Source organism: Colletotrichum karsti (genome assembly GCF_011947395.1).
Source record: "Colletotrichum karsti strain CkLH20 chromosome Unknown Scaffold31, whole genome shotgun sequence".
Taxonomy (NCBI): Eukaryota; Fungi; Ascomycota; class Sordariomycetes; order Glomerellales; family Glomerellaceae; genus Colletotrichum; species Colletotrichum karsti.
Genome location: NW_024065931.1, coordinates 291,254 through 308,350, shown reverse-complemented (window position 1 = coordinate 308,350; position 17,097 = coordinate 291,254). Strand labels below are relative to the sequence as shown.

Genomic DNA, 17,097 nt, shown 5'->3' with positions numbered 1-17,097 from the left:
GCAATTCCAGAGATAAAATAATCGAGTAAGCTATGACGTGGACGAGGAAGGATGGAAGCTACTGCGCATATACTGAGGGACCACTTTCTCAGAAACTCAACGACGACTCCTCTCAATCCTTGGAAGAGGTTCTAACAGTGGTGACTTCATATATATACTTTCGAAATAACCAACTCATTCATCACTGTGGACAAAGAATCGAACATATTGCATTGGTATCTTGGCACATGTTTCCTCAAACCCTTAATATGCATGATGTAGTGCTGTTGAGAATTTGCAGTGTAAATTCAGTGAACTTAGTTCACCAAACGTTCAAAGCAAACGGAAAGGTAACTCTGTTTACTGTTGTTGAATACATTCAGCCGTAAGATCAACAGAAACGCTCGTCGTTCTCTAGCTGAGAATAGCCGCCTACAATGGCATCTCGTTCTGATTAATTGGCGGAACTGTTGCTTAGCTTGTTTATCCCAAAGCCATCTGAATCCTGCAGCCTTAGCTCAAAAGTCCCGCCGGCAGTAATTATTCAGGTGAAGCAATCGAAGTCAATGACGGATCCCCCAGCCCGCCCGACATGCGGAACTCAATATCAGGCTGAGAAGCAGCGTGTTGGAGAGCCCCCCTCACTGTGAAGTCTGCCAGCTCAAGTTCCTCCCCAACCACCTGACGACATCTCAGCTGTCTTCGTCGTTCCTAAGCACAATAGTCAGCTAGAACGTCCTACAATATCGTAGAGACTTAGGATGCCGCAACTCGCCTTTTCTTGCTGCCATAACTTCGCGACTACATCCATGACTACGAAGAGACCAAGTGGCAGAGCCAAATACTGCCCAGTCGAGTTGAAAGAATCGATGTTATCAACTTTATTCCACCTCAAAGTTGCTTCAATGCCTGTCACGGACAGGATGAATGAGGCGAGCCACAATCCAGCACAGTAAATGCGGTACTTTCTAGGCCTGCGTGTTAGCGCCTCAAAGACACTTAAGTTTGACCGAAGCAGTTCGGAGACTTACTTCCGGTTTTTCACATCCAAGGGGGTGATCAAGCGAATCCCCAGTTGAGCGTGAAAGGGGAGGCCGGACACTTCGCGGAAATAGCCGTGCCAGCTCTTGCACCACTTGAGCAGGCGGAGGAGTCTCGGGCTCTTAGAAATTATTGAGGTCTGGAGAGTCGGATTTGATCTGAAACCCTCTTGGCTGTGATCAGGCCCCCCAGGGTCGTTGTCATAGTATGTAAACGTCTGCGAGACGTAAACCCTAATCTCAGGGACTAGGAGAACGGCGAAGAATGGAATTCCAATCGCTATAGGTATGGCCATACCTGAAACAATCACCAAAAAAACATAATTGACTGCGCAATACGCAGGACTGGGGTCTAGCAGGCTCCCGAAAATGAACTGCTGAGTCCCACAGGGCATTTTAGCGTATGAATTATCGTAGCCATGGAAAGTAAACCAGAATCCATGGTAAAACATAAGAGCGTTGCTGGTGTATCGAACGCCCGAAAGCCAGTCCAATTGAGTCCAGCGAGTGCTGTTGCCAAGTCGATTTTCGTTCGGGGCGGAGTTGAAGACGCAGACGGCACCACCCCAATAGGCCCAGTAGAGAACCTTAATCTCGATTCCGAATACGCATGGCCGAAGTATCTCGAAATATGTTGCTATGCATAATATCGTATTGAAAGTCAGCAAATACGCCTTCTGTATTGTCCTGCGCTTTCTCGGGGCTAACAGCTGATTTGCCAGCAGAGACGCGATCCAGTTGAGGTAGATACCAGCGCGAACGCCTTGGCCATAGAGATCCTCGTTGGCTTTGAATCCCTTTGTCTCAAGTTCTCTCGCTTCTCCTCCCGAATAGCAAAGTGTGCTGTTGTTTCGCGTAGCGAGGAATCGCTCTTCACTGAACGTGATGTTGTGGACCGTCTGATTCGGAAAGAAGTGATGGATATTGGGGTACTGGTTCCAGTAAATGCTTTCCGTGAAAAGCGGTGCCTGCTGAGGCGGAACTCTCGTTTCACAGGCTCGAAAACTTTGCGGCATGGCGCCGATCTCTGACACGGGAAGCCAGGAGGGATCCAAGATGCGTACAGCCTGGCAAGCCTGCGTCCAGCCACCGCTGGAGACATGATAGTAATAAATCATGAAAGGCACTGACATCGCAGCGTACAAGCTGCATACTTGGTATATGTTTACCATGCTAGTGCCCAGTAAACTGTTAGAGCTTCGTCGCCAAATCGAGTAGGCCGAGGCCAGTAAAACCACCAGTCCTCCGACAGCCACCAAGGTTTGCAGACCTAAAACCCACAGAAAGAGCCGCGCCATCCAGGAGTCATTGGGCTCTGAATTGAAGCTCCAGATGTAAAGAAAATCGACGAGGACTATCAAAGAGAGCAGTAACCAAGCCACCATGTATAAGATAAGCGGAATTCGGATGATCGGCCACTTCTGGAGACCAGTGTCCCATGAAGAGCCAATTAACTCTTCAATCGAAGGGTCAAATAGTTCAGAGTCGGTTTGTCTGTCCCCAGCCGACCCGGCCTCCACTCCTGTGGCAGGTTTTGGGCTACTTGGCGCATCGTCTCTTGGGCTGATTGGAGGCGAAGCAGGGTTGTTTGGAAGAGCTTCGACCGCTGATGATGATGAGTCCATTAAAGATATCGGTGTGCATGAACTGAGCACCTGCGGTGTACAAGCTGTGGGAAAGATAGGGGGAGTGCAACGCGATTGAAGCTTCGTCAAGCGCCTTTTAATGCTGTACGATGATCAGGTGATCAGACAGAGCATCCAATCCGCTGCGTTGGCATAAACGGACGGTGTCAAGTGCACGTTTACTGACAGGCAGACAAGATCCCTGTCGACCAAGCCCGCCGAATTAGGGAATCAGCCCGCGGGAGTGAATAAGATGACTCGGCAGAAATCAGACTGGAGTCTGCCCTGCCACCCAACAATGAGCCGCTTTTTAGTTCACCACCTCCATGCTTGCCAACACAGTTTCTGAGACGCGGTGAGCTGCGCCGCACGGTAGTCTTTCAGGCTTTCTCCATTGATGCCCACAGCATGGTGTTGCCTTGGCCTGGAGCACTTCGGCTGGACAATAAACCAATTGCCTCTCAATACATATGTATCCCCTAGAAATATCAATAGCAGTACGAAAGACAGGCTCAAGTTCTGTTTCTCAACATGTCACTGCCATGAGTACTACTCTTAGGCCTGAGACTAGACTCATCGTCCTGTTTGATTCCAGCACAATACTTACCTAAAGCCTTCGAATGCCTACCAAGTTTCAGTGCGTTCATATCTCAGCTAGTCCGGCTTTTACTGCTCAGAGAAATAGCTCGAGCTGGAACTTTGTCTCACCAGGCCATTTGTAGCTGATGTTTCTGTCTCGCCGTAAACGCGACAACATGTTCCCTACTGCCGCCGTAGAACCATCAAGCGCGCACGATAGCACCGAGAATAATGAATTCTCCGAACGGCGGGAAAATGGAGTACTGTATTGTTGAATGCAGCAGTAACGCCGGCTGGGAAAGCGAGCAGGGTGTCGATAGCAACACAAATCTGATCTACGCTTCTATCTTCTTACTTGCTCGGGTGTTTACGTGGTTCTTAGTGAAGAAAGCCTTTCTAGGAAGGCACTATCGTCTTCTTTTTCTTGTTTCTTCTCTCGGGTACTCCATGGTCTCCCACCACACGTCGTTTAGTTGCCGCCCCAAAGCTGTCTGTCGCTCGAATGTCAATAACAGCGCGGTCAAACTTTCTGATCGCATCGGGCGACAGTGACATTTTGAGTGACATTTTGAACCAGTTTTCTGCATCTGCAAATGCTGGCGTAGTAGGAGGGATTCTGGACAACACCAGGGTGAAAACCCCGATCAAAAAGTCGATGTTGCGCTGACTTTCCCGGTCAGGGAACAGATCACGTTCGGACATATACCAGAAGTTGAACTGCTGAGCCACACTTCCAATCTCTCTTCCATTCTCCTTTCCGGTGACCAACCTGTTCACCATGACGTCTCCGACCATGTCGACTGCTTTCAACATAACGACGAGTGTCTGCTCGTACTTCTCCGGTCGTTTTATGAAGTCCGTTCTCCACATCCCTAAGAAGAAGAGCAGCCAAACCGGCACCTCCAACTGGCGCTCGTTCCGAATCCACGTCTTGACCATCACATTGGGATCAGCTCCATGTTTGAGTAACATAGACAGAATATTACCATCGGCGTAGTCAAAGATCCTGCTAAATGTTTCAGTTTCTCCACTGCCCGATGTGCAGCGAGAAACCAGAGCCGCCAAAGGACTGCGAGACTCTTCGTCGCTCTCATTAGGGTCGTGACCAGCTTCAAGAAGGGTCTTGAATATCCAACACTGATCCTCTCTGGTGAACTCGCAGGATGAATCGAGAAGTATATGAAGCGGGGATTGAACTCGCTTGTCGGAAGGGCCCTTGAAAAAGTCGTGATCGAGGGTCAACTTGTTCCGAACATAGCTACTGACCCCTGCTTCTAATACAAGTCGTCGAAATATCACGGTTGCCAAAGACGGGTTCGTCATCTGGATCTGCCCCCGTGCAATCATTCGCGGTATGCTTTGTTCCATGTTGTCCAATAGTGCTGCCGTGACCGCTGCAGAGCTTTCGCCATGCATATCGGCATGACGAGCGTACTTGAGGGTTCGTCTCAGTCTGTTGACGAAGCCACGTATTTCAATCATGGGATTACCGTCTGGTGTAGCGCCCCGGGCGAAGGTCGAGCGTTTAATCCATGCAATAGAAGCTTTCAAGAGTGACAAACTGAAGCAGCAATTGCTCTTGGTCTGATCCGCCAGAAAATCGGCCATCTTGCCAGTGCGCAGAAAGTCGTAAACGGTTCGATGTAGGAACTCCATGCGATCTCCGTTTCGCTCCAACAAGCCCTTACATCGACCGTTAATGCGCCGAGAAACGGTACGGAAGAGCTTGTTGAGCAACCCGAGGTCGGTGGACATGAGTTCGGTAGCTTCCTTGAAGGCGTAATTCTCGTCGTCGTACTCAAGGTCGTGGAACGAGAAGATCTCCAGGCACAAGGGCTCCTTGGCTTCAAGTGCGAGTGACAACGTTCCCGCCATCTTTTCGTTGTAAAATGGGTCCACAGTTTGTATGATGTGCCAGAAGAACTCTTTGAGATCTGCTGGGAAACTTGAGAGTCGCCTTTGCAGATCTGATAGACTGTCGTCATTGGTGAGGCCTTCTCGTAGCAGGCGGACAACCAACGTAACCCAAAGAAAGACGCCATTGGACTTGGATACCACTTCATCGATCAGAGACGGCCACGAAACGGAACTAGTCTCTTCTTGCAAAACACTCCACCTGGGATGTTCTTGAAGACGGCATTCCGTATAACTTCGAATGTCGTGGTACGTAAGCTCATGCATGTAGAGCTTGGAACCGGCGCGGTCTCCTAGCGCGTCTTCGAAGACGTTCCACGGCCTGCTCGACACACACACCTTGATGCAAGGGTTCTGGGATAGTCGAATGAGAGTCTGACAGATGTCGATGTGGTCGCCTTCGAACTCATCCAGACCATCAATAAAGAAGCAGATTTTGAATGAGAACTCGTCAGTTTCGTCGCCGATGAGCCTAATTAGACCCTCCAACTCAGACTGTGTCCATCTGGCGGGCTCAGTGGAGTGATCCCAGCGGTCTGACATGAGCTTTGGGATGAGCTCTGGCTTTCGGGAGAAGATTCCGAACAGGAGCGACCGCAACAGACCGTCTATAGACCTTTGAATCGGCGTGCCATAGATCGTGAAGTAATGGCTGATCATCAGAAGATCATGTCTTCCGGCCCAGGACCTTAGACATTTTGATGATTCTTTGTTGTCCGCGATATACTTCATGAGTGTTGACTTTCCCGAGCCTGGCTTTCCGGAAACCCAGAACAACGGTTGATCGCTCTTCAGCCAACGCCGCAGCTTGCCGTAGTCTACTACTGCCTCTCTGTTCTCGTCCAAACTCCACTTGAAGGTCGTTGTGTGAGCGCTAGGTATCTTTTCGTGCCGAGCCGGCCTGTCTTTATAGTTGAGACTCGCCAACACCTGAGCTTCCTTCTCGAAAGCTCTTGCCTCAAGCGAGAGACCCGAGATTCCAGAACAGATACTGCTGACTTGATCTGGTCTTTCCATGCGACTTTTGGATGAGTTTTTGACAAGTTCTTTGACCTCTTCGATCTGACGTAGAACGGCATCTAGTCTCGAGCCGCTATGGAGTTGCCAGATTCCTCGTCCGAGATCTTTCACACAGTCGCTGATAAACAACGTGGTTTCGCTACCATAAAGTGAGCAAGAGTCTCAAATAGATGATCCGACGAGGAGGCAAGCCTACTTTGACGCTGCACACAGCAATAGAGTCATTTGTCGCTGACGGTCGGCGATCCGCGACCTTAAGTCTTCGATTTCGCTCGCTTTCCAGACCTCAGCGAGGGCGGCGCGGAAGCTGCCCCAGTATCGCGGGCCCTTTGTCGAGATATCTTGGAGTTTGCTCAAAATTGCAAGCAGATCTGAGCAGTCTCTTTTGCAAGCTGCCGCGCACTCTTGAAGTGGCTCGCTCTGCTTTGATAGACGGCCGACTAGGATACTGGTAGACTCTGAAGGCGGCTTCTCAAGTCGTGTGTTGAAATTCATGAGCGTCCCGCAAATGTCCCGGAGATGATCGTTGTTACCGCTGGTTCCCGTGGCGGATGCGTGGAGTTTCCGGGCGTCGTTGAGGAGGCCTCCAACGAACTGGATGAACTGAAGGACATTGCCGGCCATCGCAACTGCCGTGACAGGGTCCATGGCTAAAAGCTGCTGGTTCTCAAAGGACTCTCTTCAGCGTTGAGCCTCATGAAGGACTCTCAAGAAGGCGCTGACCGCGCGGCTAATTGATGCTCAAAGACGGGCTTTGCATTGGGAGGAAAAAGAGACGAGTGCTCCATTACTTATTAATTCCAATTCTCCATGAGTTACCTCAGCTAATCCTGCTACAGGGGCTCAACCAAGGGTAGCAAATGAGAAGCGCTGCAGTTCATTGCAGCCTGATTTCTCTCATGCGTCTCGATGCACTGCCACGTCAATAACGTGGACCGTCACATTCGCTAGGATGCTGACAGAAGTCCAGTGACGCTTCCGCAAAACACGTTAGTGGGCTTGTCGCGTCCACAAGCTACCAAGAGAGTTGAAGAATTTCTCAAGTTCCAACGGTGCACGTAGCCGACACAATTGAAATGATTATTTACACAGGCGGTATTTTGATCACAGATTGTTCAAATTTTGTGTGGTAGTCTTGAATTAACTAACTTCAAGTTTTCAGGAATCATTCCTTGATGCATATCAAGTATGGTTGATGTCAACAGGTCTCACATAACAATAAAGGCGTTGTAGACCTTGTAGCATTTGCAGTGTCTTTCTTCCATCACAACGATGATCTCTAATTCTCCCCTTTCGTGACAAAGACTGGATCAACATTGTGTATTGCATTGTTTGTGAACAACGTATAGTCAGTTATCTGACTAACTCATTGTCTCCAAACCCACGAGAAACTATAAAAGTCGTAACCCGCACACGCTGCAATGCTCTTATTGACCCAGAATCCATACAACAACACAACCTACAATCTCAGACAGATCTAACACTTACAGAATCAACCAACATCCAAAAAGCCAAGATGCCTCCCCGCGACATTCCTCAAGACACCAACAGCTCCGACACCAACAAGGATTGCACAGCATGGGATAGCGAGCTCCTCAAAGGCGTGCTTATCTGCTCAGGCATCGCCGTCGTTCTCTTCGTGATACTCTGTGAGGTACTGGTGTACCGCCACAAAGAGAAGCAAGGACGAGTCCAGGCTGAGCAACAGGTCAAACATTTGACCGAACACTACGAGGGCATCATCGCACTCCAGGAGTCCACCATCGCGATCTACGTCAACCAATGGGGACAACTCCCGCAGCATCTTATCGACGGAGAGGAGAGAAACCCCGGCAGACACACGGATCCCGGCGTGCCTGTGGCCTCCGGATCTCAACCTCCCAGGGCTTACGTTCGGTGGAACGCTCACCAAGGCGTGGACGAGCGTGAGAGAGGTTCTAACATGCGCTGTGCTAACGGCGGTGGTAGTAGTGACAGATTGCCCCCGCTCTCCTTCCAGAACCGTTCTGTTCCCGAAAACGCCAGGCCTGGGGTCAGAACACTTCCGGACGGCTCTGACACATTCGTGGTCAGCGTTCCAGACGACGTCTCTGACGATTACTCTGCAGACGGAGGTCCCAGTAGCAGCAGTCGTTATGATAGACAGCGCGATGGCCAAGTTAGTCCCGTCTCGAGCAATGCGAGTGTGAGAAACGACCACGACCTCTCCGCCTCCGTTTCAAGCGGGCGTTCACTCACCCATGGGCGTCGCGACTTGACACGAGATCAGCGGATGTAGAACAATAGCCAGGAGGAATTGGGGGATGCAGTGTTGGCGGAGTCATGTTGGGAAAGGTAAGTCTACGTCGCGGGCGACGTCCTCATGAGGAGTGTGTCGGTATCAATAGATTCAAGAAGCAATAGAAATGTGAAGCTGTTTCCAACTTTTATTCTATTTACATGAACGGCAATAATTATGAAGAGTGAACTCTGTAGTCTTAGAATCATCTTGTCTTCTCATAATGAATATCAAGACTCCGATATCCGTTTAGTTTGGGTCTGGCTCTCTTATCCTTCCCTCCTTCCCGCCATTTAGTTGATTTTTGACCGAGCCAACGGTCAGTCATCGGAACATGATGTAAACTCGACAATGTTGAACTTGATGAGCCAAAACATTGCGCTGGCTCGTATGAAAAAACCAGCAGAAAGTTTCGAACGGAATCCGGGAATTATTCTTAAGCTACGTGTAACAAGCTTCGCGGAAGGTACATCAAAGTCTTCGCAGCTCATAGTGAAAACTCAGCCGGAGTTCGAATCACCTTGAACCTCTTCACAGAGTCTTTGCCAATATTAATTATAAGTTCAGACACAGCCCACATAGCCAATCAACTCAAAGTCAAAAGATCCCTTCAACTCACAAACACCACCCTTTCACGGACCACTCGGTAACAACGACCTCCCTCGACAAGGGCCTTTCACGAAACCCGACTCGACATCGAAACAATGAACAAAGGACGGAACAACCTAACAGACCCCTCTCTTCAACCTACCAAGTCCTACCAAAGCCAGGCCATCCTTTGCTAAAACAATGCTCTCTGCGGTGTCCTCTTGTTCGGCCGCGATGAATGAACAAGGCCCAGGCCTGTGCGACGACCTCAAGACCGAGGCCTATATAGCCTTCCCATGCGTCCGTCTTAATGTCATTTTCGTTTTCATCATTCTCAACACCATCGCCATCACCATCTCATGTAATCGACGTCTTCGGTGGAGGTGAGTCTTCATCAGCCTCAGGTCTCGCTAATCTGGCCCCAGAACCCCCCCGATCCGTTTCTCGAAATTTCCTCATTCACATTTCAAGTCGCTTCATAGGTGAGTCTATCCCCATCTCCTAGCTAACTTCTAATCAGATCTTTGAGCCCGTATGACTCCCGAAGCATGGATCCAGGTACGTTTTCAAGCTCTGTGCGGTATGTGCTGACAGCAGATGTTCACGGCAAGATCTTCCCCACGACGGGCGCCACTTGTAAGTATCCTTACATCCCCCGTTGCAAGCTGACGTGAGAAGAAACACCGTGAATATCCGCCTTCCGTCACATTCTCGAGTTCCTGTAAGTCTCATCCCACCACGGCATTTGACCAACTAACCACAGACCCACGCAAACTTGACTCTCTACACTCACTCATTTCCCAGCCACACAAGTAAGTTCCCCCTATTTCTTCTTCGTTAACAAGTGTCCAGTCTCTATTGAAACCATCTTTCGTCTCATCAAGTAAGTGATTCTTTCCCCTCGACAGGTTAACCGCAGACAGGAAAACAACCCTCAAACCTCGAACTGGATTCCTGATCACGAGCAACTCACCAAGGTAAGCCCTACCCCTTCTCACCGCAAGCTAACGAGATAGAAACGTCCATAAACCCTCTTCAAAACTGCTCGACACAGTCTGCACTCTAGAGGTGAGTCCTTCCTCTCTTTTGTTAATCCCCATTCGCAGTGATACCACGAAGACGACATTCCGAATCTCGACAACCTCCCCGGCTTTCCCTCAAAGATACCAGAGCAAACAGGTACGTGCCCGACCATCTGGCCGAAAGCTGACGGGATAGACCGATTATAATACACGATTCCCGTCCCGAGCCTGAAATCCTTGTCGAACCCTGCCGAGAAACTCTTCCCGAGACTGCAAGAACGTTTATGAGATCCCGACGCGACCGAATGAGAAGAAGAAGATGACGAAGACAACGACGAATCACGATAGTGATGACGACATCTCGAACCCTCGATTCTATATGGTTTATTTGTGGGTTACAGGAGACGGAGGAAATATGACGGTCAGGTTGGTAAAGGACTGGAGGAATGTTTGGGAGAGGGGAATAAGCAGGATTACGGGCATTGAGCTGAAAGACCTGTACTGATGTCAAGTTCACAATGGCAAAGACACGTCCACAAACCAATGGATTCAAGTGGAATGAAATACCTAACGCCGAATTTATAAGCGCCAATAATCAACCCTTGAGGCCGTCTCAGCCGTTAATCATAGCAATCGTTCAAAAGAACTTGCTCTTCAGTCCTCCCAGGACCACATTCCGTTTCTGCTTGTTGATGTACTTGCCGACATCATCCGCCCATCCTGCACTCTGGTTCTGCAGGTTATCCATGTTGTCGCTCATGATGTTGAGCTTCTCGGTGCGCTCGTTGAGCTGCCTCGTCAAGTAGTCGCCCCAGCCCTCCTGACTACCGCCTGCAGCGGGGGCTGCTTGGCCTGACCGCGCCGCTCTGGCTTCCATAGCCGCTGCCTGAACCATGCGCCTGCTGGGAGGGCGATCAGGGGCGATGAGAAGGTCGAGATCCGTCGGGGAGATGTACTGGGTGCCCGATAGCCATTGCATGTTCGAGATGGTAGGACGCGGCGGGGTGATGAGGTCGGGGTTGATGAGAATGTCGGGGCTGACCTGGAGGTCCCTTCCGGTGCCCCAAACAGACAGCTGGGCGATCTCGCTGGGTCCAGTCCAGCCAAAGACATCGCCAGACTGTGTCACGACAGATGCAGTGCTGCGACTGCTGTCAAGCATCGGAAGCGGGGCCTTGCCGATCTCCTTGAGGCCAGGGATGGAGAATGCGCGGGTTGTTCTATCGCCAAAGACGGCGACAATGGCGAAGCCGTGCAACTCAAACTCGGTGACGTTTGCCGCGTCGCAAAGCATGTCATCAAAGGACTTCGAAGCACCCTTCGCCCCGGCGGGCTTGAAGATGCGAATCTCGGTTTGTGTGACTAGTCTTTGTTAACCATGACACATTTTATGTCTCCAAGAGCGACTTACCAGCAATTAGGACGCCGTTCACTTGCTGACCGTTCCTTAGTCCAGCAACAATAGGACCGGTCGCGAATGCAGGCTTTCCAGAGTCCGCCATGATCGGGCAGAGGGCAATGACCTTGCCATCAAACTGCTGAGCCCCAGCGAGCTTGACGGAATAACTGTTGCCAGAGGGCAGAATCTTGAATGTTGCAACTCTGCCTGTGTTCGTTCCCACGAAACAGCAGATGCTCGAGTAGTTGTCGCCCTCAAGCGTCATGACGCTGAACTCGATGACAACAGGCCATTCCTTTCCGCTGGACTGGCTGTGGCCCTTCAGGAAGGAAGTCCTCTTTTCGGTCTTGGCAAATTCGGCCATCGACATCTGATAAATCACTGACGGGCCGCGCAAATCAATGAGACTGAAAAAGCCACCTTCCGAGCCGACACCGACGAAGCCAACATCGGAGACACTGACGGCAGAGATAGGGCCCTGCATCATCTCATACAGTTGCCAGGGCTGCAGACCCTCCTTCAAAGAGGGCTCCGCTCTAGAACTGATGTCTGTCAGGCCGCCTGGGTTAGGCGCCAAATCCTCATGGTGATCCTTCCCAAAGAACCTGTTGCCAGCCCATCTGTAGATGATCATCTCGCCGGTTCGTGTGCCCACGGCGAACTCGCCGGTGTTAGGTGACATGTGCATGGCGGTGATGTCGATATCTTGGTAGCGATCAAGAGACCTTGCAACGTCGACTTGGAGCATCATGGGGTTTTCAATCTCATCGTCATGCCCAGAGTCCCAGAGACGCACCGTGCTGTCGCCATGAGCGATCTGGAAGATGGTGCGACCTTCATACCTGCGCCTTGGCTTCGAGGCTTGGGCACCACCCTTGAGAAGGGGTTCACCCTGATTCCTCGTCTCAACCATGCCCAACCAACGGCCTCGATCCAAAGTCTGAACCGCGAACCTGTTGACGTACGGATGGACGAAAGAAACAGAAGGATGGAGTTGGTTCGTCGGGCTGATGGGGTATCCTGAGGGAAAACTCATAGTCAAGAGCTCGCCCGATGACAACAACGTCATGACGGCAATCGGATCCTGTGCTCCGGCGAAGTATGGCGACAGGCGGGGGATAAGGAGGAAGTCAGATACCTGGGCTCCCGGAGGAGTTTGCAGGTTTACCTGACGCTTGCCGCGCAGATGATCCTCGAGGACTTGCCATGTCGAAGTCGCGTAGACTGGTGTCTGTCCAAGTTCGATGAAAGTGAGGCCCTTATCCGGAGTCTCCGGGTTGTGGCCACCCGCAATCAGCAGCCCGGTGTCGTCAGGGTTATCCTTGCAGCACCAAGCAATCTTGACGTATGGCTCCCTAAACCCGATGCGCCCCTCATTTGGTGACGGTTGATCAATCTTGAACTCGTCGAGGGTCCTTGCCATGATGACACGGCCATCCTTCGGGTCCCAGAACACCAAGCTTCCATCATCATGGGCCGTCATGATGAAAGTACCGGTGGGATGCCACAGGGCGTGTGAGAGTCTTGGGCGCCGAATCGTATCGGGCGGTTCTCCTCCGCCACCTGGCGCACCTGGCTGTAGAATATACTCCAAGAACTGTGTAGGCTTGTTCTGCTTGAAAGAGTAGACAACGACTCCAGTGGTGTAGGCGATGAGCAGTTTTCCGATGTCCCTCGGGTGGAGTGAGATGCTGACGAGTCCAACAACTCGGGCTTTCGGGTCCTTCTCTTTCCAAAAGTTCGGCAATCTGAACGATTTCGTCAAAACCTCCCTGTCGAGATCATACGCCAAGACCTCTCCCGTCGCCAATCCGAGGAAGGCCCAGTCGAGCATGGGGTCCGTGATGAGGGAGACGACGTGACCCGGGCACACCAGACCGGCGATGCGCTTCGCAGTATCAAGATCCCATATTCCGAGCTCGTTCTTGGCGTCAAGGGAGACTAGTTTGTTGGCGGTGAAGTGGAGAGAGCGGAAGGATGTGTGCCTTGGCGGCTCGATGACCTTGTTCACTCGGTTTTGGCCAAAGACGAAGATCTTGCCGGGGCCAAATTTGGACTCGTTCGTGGCGATTGCGAGAAGCGACTGGATCGGGTCGTAAGCTAGGCAGCTGCGGAATCTCTCGTCAGTGTTGTCCAAGAACCGATGCGCCTGCGGGAAAGCCATGCATCGACGCGCGTCGACGTGGGGTAGCTACTGACCTGACCTGCGAGTTGATGCCGTAGGCGGACTGGTAATCGGGAGCAAAGAGCTCAGGGAGGATTGAGGCAGACAGGTCAGTCTGCATGCCTGTCTGCTTTCCTCTGAGAAACGCGGCCATTGTGAGAGAGCGGTGCAAGTTGGATCTGGAGTTGTTGGAGGGAAGCCCGATGAGCATTGGGCGGTCCCGTACTTTTCATTTACCTAGGGCGGCCGAAGATCCGCTCGCTGTACCTTGGCGCAAATTGGCGGGGTGCCCGGCCGGTGGGCAGTGAGTGATCCAAGACCCTGCATTGCAGCTGCGACTGGGACGAACGTCATAAAGTTACAATTTGGCCCGTGCGGAGTTACGCGGGTCCAAGCTCGGTTATGCACGTGATGATTAGATAACGGGCGGCACGTACCTTCACTTGAGGTGATGGTCGCCGTCTCTCAGGTTCATGGACTGGTGAGGATAGATGTCAGTTCTTGCATACATCTTGAGCTATGGGAAGCTTTATCAGAGATTTCAAAGACATAACTCACTTCATATCATGAAGAGATGCTACGTCATCAAGCTTTTGAAATGGCCCTTTTCGTGAATGGTCACAGGTAGATTGAGGCCGATGAATTAGAGATTGACTATATGATTAAGTCTAAGATTTACAGATGAAAGTCTACTCTGAATGCTACAGTGAAGGGTATCAGTTGCCAATGTCGGCGCTGGGAAAGCAATGGCTATGCAATTTATCTCTCTTTCCAGACAAGCACACTCAAACAGATCCGGCAACGGTGCCCTCCTCGGCACGCTTCTCCTCGTTGTGTCCGTGAACGGGAATGGCACTGGTAGCACTGGGAGGGATTAGCATAATTCAAATCTGATGTGCGGAAAATGGGCTGCCCGAGAGCCGGTCGGGTGATGAGTGGGACGGGCTCCGTGAAAGTGGGTCTATTCCCGGATCTGATCCGGCAGAGCTCATTCTTAAGACGTCCGAAAAACGAATCTCCCAGCTTCCAGCATCGACGAATGGCAACCCGGGTTGAAGGCAATGCAGGTGACGAAACATTGGTAGAAATGGATGAAATGGGTAACTTACAGGTCATCCTCGCCAGAGAGCTCCTCAAGAGTCTTGCGGGCAGTCTCCGGGATCAACCAACTGGTGAGGAAACCGCAAAGCATGAACAGAGCGAAGATCTGCATGATGTGGTTCAACCAGGGAGTAGTCCATCTGGGGTCCGTCTTGGCAAGGGTGGCGTTGGCGCCAATGGTGCGAAGAGGTCCGAATACCACCTGAGCGATGATGGCACCAACCTTTCCGGAGGCGGCGGAGATACCGTGGGAAGTAGAGCGGTAGCGGGTAGGGAAGCACTCGCCGGGAACGATGAAGGTGGTCGAGTTCGGGCCGGCGTTGAAAAAGAACTGGGCGAGAGTGTACAGGGCCATCAGGGCACCGCCGGAGAGGTTCCAGAAGTCGAAGCCGATGACGCAGAACAACAGGGTGAGGGTGAAGAAACCGAACAGCTGGATAGGCTTGCGACCGATGGTGTCAACGAGTGCGGCAGAGACCCAGTATCCTGGAACAGCACCGGCCAGAACCTGTTGAACTCAGTTAGCTCTATCCTTGGTTTTTCAAGATGGGAGATGCGGACATACCAGGATCAAGTTGCCGACAGCGGTGCGGTGGAAGCTCTCGTACATGTCAGAACCTCCAGACCAGCCGATGGCGTTGAGAATAATGGCGTTGTTCAAGCCAAGGCCGTAGAAAGCAACGTCGAGGAAGAACCAAGATCCAGCAGTTCCGATGAGGACCTTGGCGTTCTTCCAGATGCTGTAGTGACGGAAGAAGTCCGACCAGGAAGCCTTGGGGACCTCGAGCTGCTTCTGAGCCTCCAGGCGAGCGGCGACGCGAGCGGCCTCGTCAACCTGAGCCTCACCCCACTTGCCCTGCTTGTAGAAGTCGACGTCACCCTCGGCCTTCTGGACATCGTTGTCAACGTCGAAAGTGTAGCGAGGGGTCTCGGGGATGGTAAGTCTGAAGTAGAGAGCGAGGCAGCCGGGAACAGCACCGAAGCCAATCTTTGATTCACGTTAGCTAACTCACAGTATTCAGAGGGCTGCTAGACTTACCATAGTGCGCCACATCTTGTCAACGGCAATCAGGCATGGCTCAGTGCTGGAGCAGGAAGCAGCCTTGGCGGCGGTCGACAGAGAGCCCTTGAAACCAGTAGTGACGATGAGCATCATGAGACCACCGGCGAGCTGGCCGAAACCCTGGTTCGCGAAGACCGCGTTCATCATGAATCCTCTCCACTTGGTGGTGGCGAACTCGGAAGTGATAATGGCAGAAAGGGGGTAGTCACCACCGATACCGATACCCTTAGATTGTTAGCAGGGCTCAATGGAAGATGATAGATCCCGACTTACCATGATGATACGCCAGAAGACGATGAGACCAGTGATGGAAACGGAGGGGGAGCCGGAAGAGAGAGCCTGGGCGATGGTGGCGATGATGATAATGATCAGTTCAACACCGTACTGCAGTGTGTTAGTCGCTGCTGATGATCAACTTTTCCTTCTTCACGTACCATCTTCTTACGTCCGACAATATCGGCAAGAATACCGAAACCGAGCTGACCAACGACAGTACCAGCGGAGGTGGCGACCTTGATAGCGGTATCGTTGTCGGCGGGGAGAGTTCCGCCGTAGTACACAATACCCAGCATGGAAGTGACGAGACCAATGGTGAAGATATCGTACTGATGTCGCGTTAGTCCGAGTTGATCTACCATTTAGGTATACTGAGCATACCGAGTCGGTGAAGAAACCGATACCCGCGACGATGATGGCACGGACGTGGTACCAGCCGAAGGGGGCCTTGTCGATCTCGGCCAGGGCCAGACGGCGGCGCTCGTTGGCATCAGCGACGTGGGCAAAGTCGTTGTTGAAGTTGTGGAAAGCGACGTTGCCTCCGGAGGTCTTGTTGTGCTTGGCCTCGCTGGCGGAGAGCTCGCGGGCAGTGGTGTTACCCTCGGCCGGGGCGGCGTGGGCGGCGGGTTGGATAGAGCCGTCCATGATGTCGATCTCCTCTGAGCCCCGAAACGAAACGATAGGCAAGGTTCGGAGAAGGGGTTCGGTGACTTTTGGTTACCTGCTGGGAAGGACGAGGAGCGCGAGGACGGAAACTCAAATGCGCAACAGCAGCCGGGGACGACTTTGACTTATATGGCTGGCCAGTTGTGGAACAGTGACTGACATGCCATCTGAGCTGAAGGAACTTCGTAGCGTCGCATGCATGGAAAAGGAACACATTGGTGGAGGCAGAGAACAGATGCGACGGACCAGGGAGACGCAGAGAAGGACATGGTTCGAGATCAGCCTCCACCTCGGAGACTACGTCCTAGCGTGGGAAGGCTAGGGAGCGTTGTACCAGATAGGGCGAGTGACAAGGGACGAAGCTACACAGGAGTATCAACTCG

At 51.8% G+C, this 17,097-nt stretch overlaps 3 protein-coding genes across 3 annotated transcripts; 1 reads left to right on the top strand and 2 right to left on the bottom strand.

The window, feature by feature from the left end:
* Window positions 1–703: 703 nt before the first annotated feature.
* CkaCkLH20_08975 (uncharacterized protein) lies at window positions 704–6,805 on the bottom strand (the record flags this gene model as incomplete). The annotated part of the gene is made up of 5 exons (XM_038891690.1): window positions 704–947; window positions 1,011–1,266; window positions 1,318–2,111; window positions 3,798–6,296; window positions 6,354–6,805. 5 exons carry the CDS (start codon window positions 6,803–6,805, stop codon window positions 704–706), a joined length of 4,245 nt encoding a protein of 1,414 aa, XP_038742977.1.
* An 868-nt stretch (window positions 6,806–7,673) lies between these two features.
* Window positions 7,674–8,435, top strand: CkaCkLH20_08974 (uncharacterized protein; the record flags this gene model as incomplete). Its single annotated transcript, XM_038891689.1, has 1 exon — window positions 7,674–8,435. The coding sequence occupies one exon, from the start codon at window positions 7,674–7,676 to the stop codon at window positions 8,433–8,435; it is 762 nt and encodes a 253-aa protein (XP_038742976.1).
* A 2,247-nt stretch (window positions 8,436–10,682) lies between these two features.
* CkaCkLH20_08973 (uncharacterized protein) lies at window positions 10,683–13,819 on the bottom strand (the record flags this gene model as incomplete). Its single annotated transcript, XM_038891688.1, has 3 exons — window positions 10,683–11,407; window positions 11,457–13,552; window positions 13,644–13,819. 3 exons carry the CDS (start codon window positions 13,817–13,819, stop codon window positions 10,683–10,685), a joined length of 2,997 nt encoding a protein of 998 aa, XP_038742975.1.
* Between the last annotated feature and the right edge of the window lie 3,278 nt (window positions 13,820–17,097).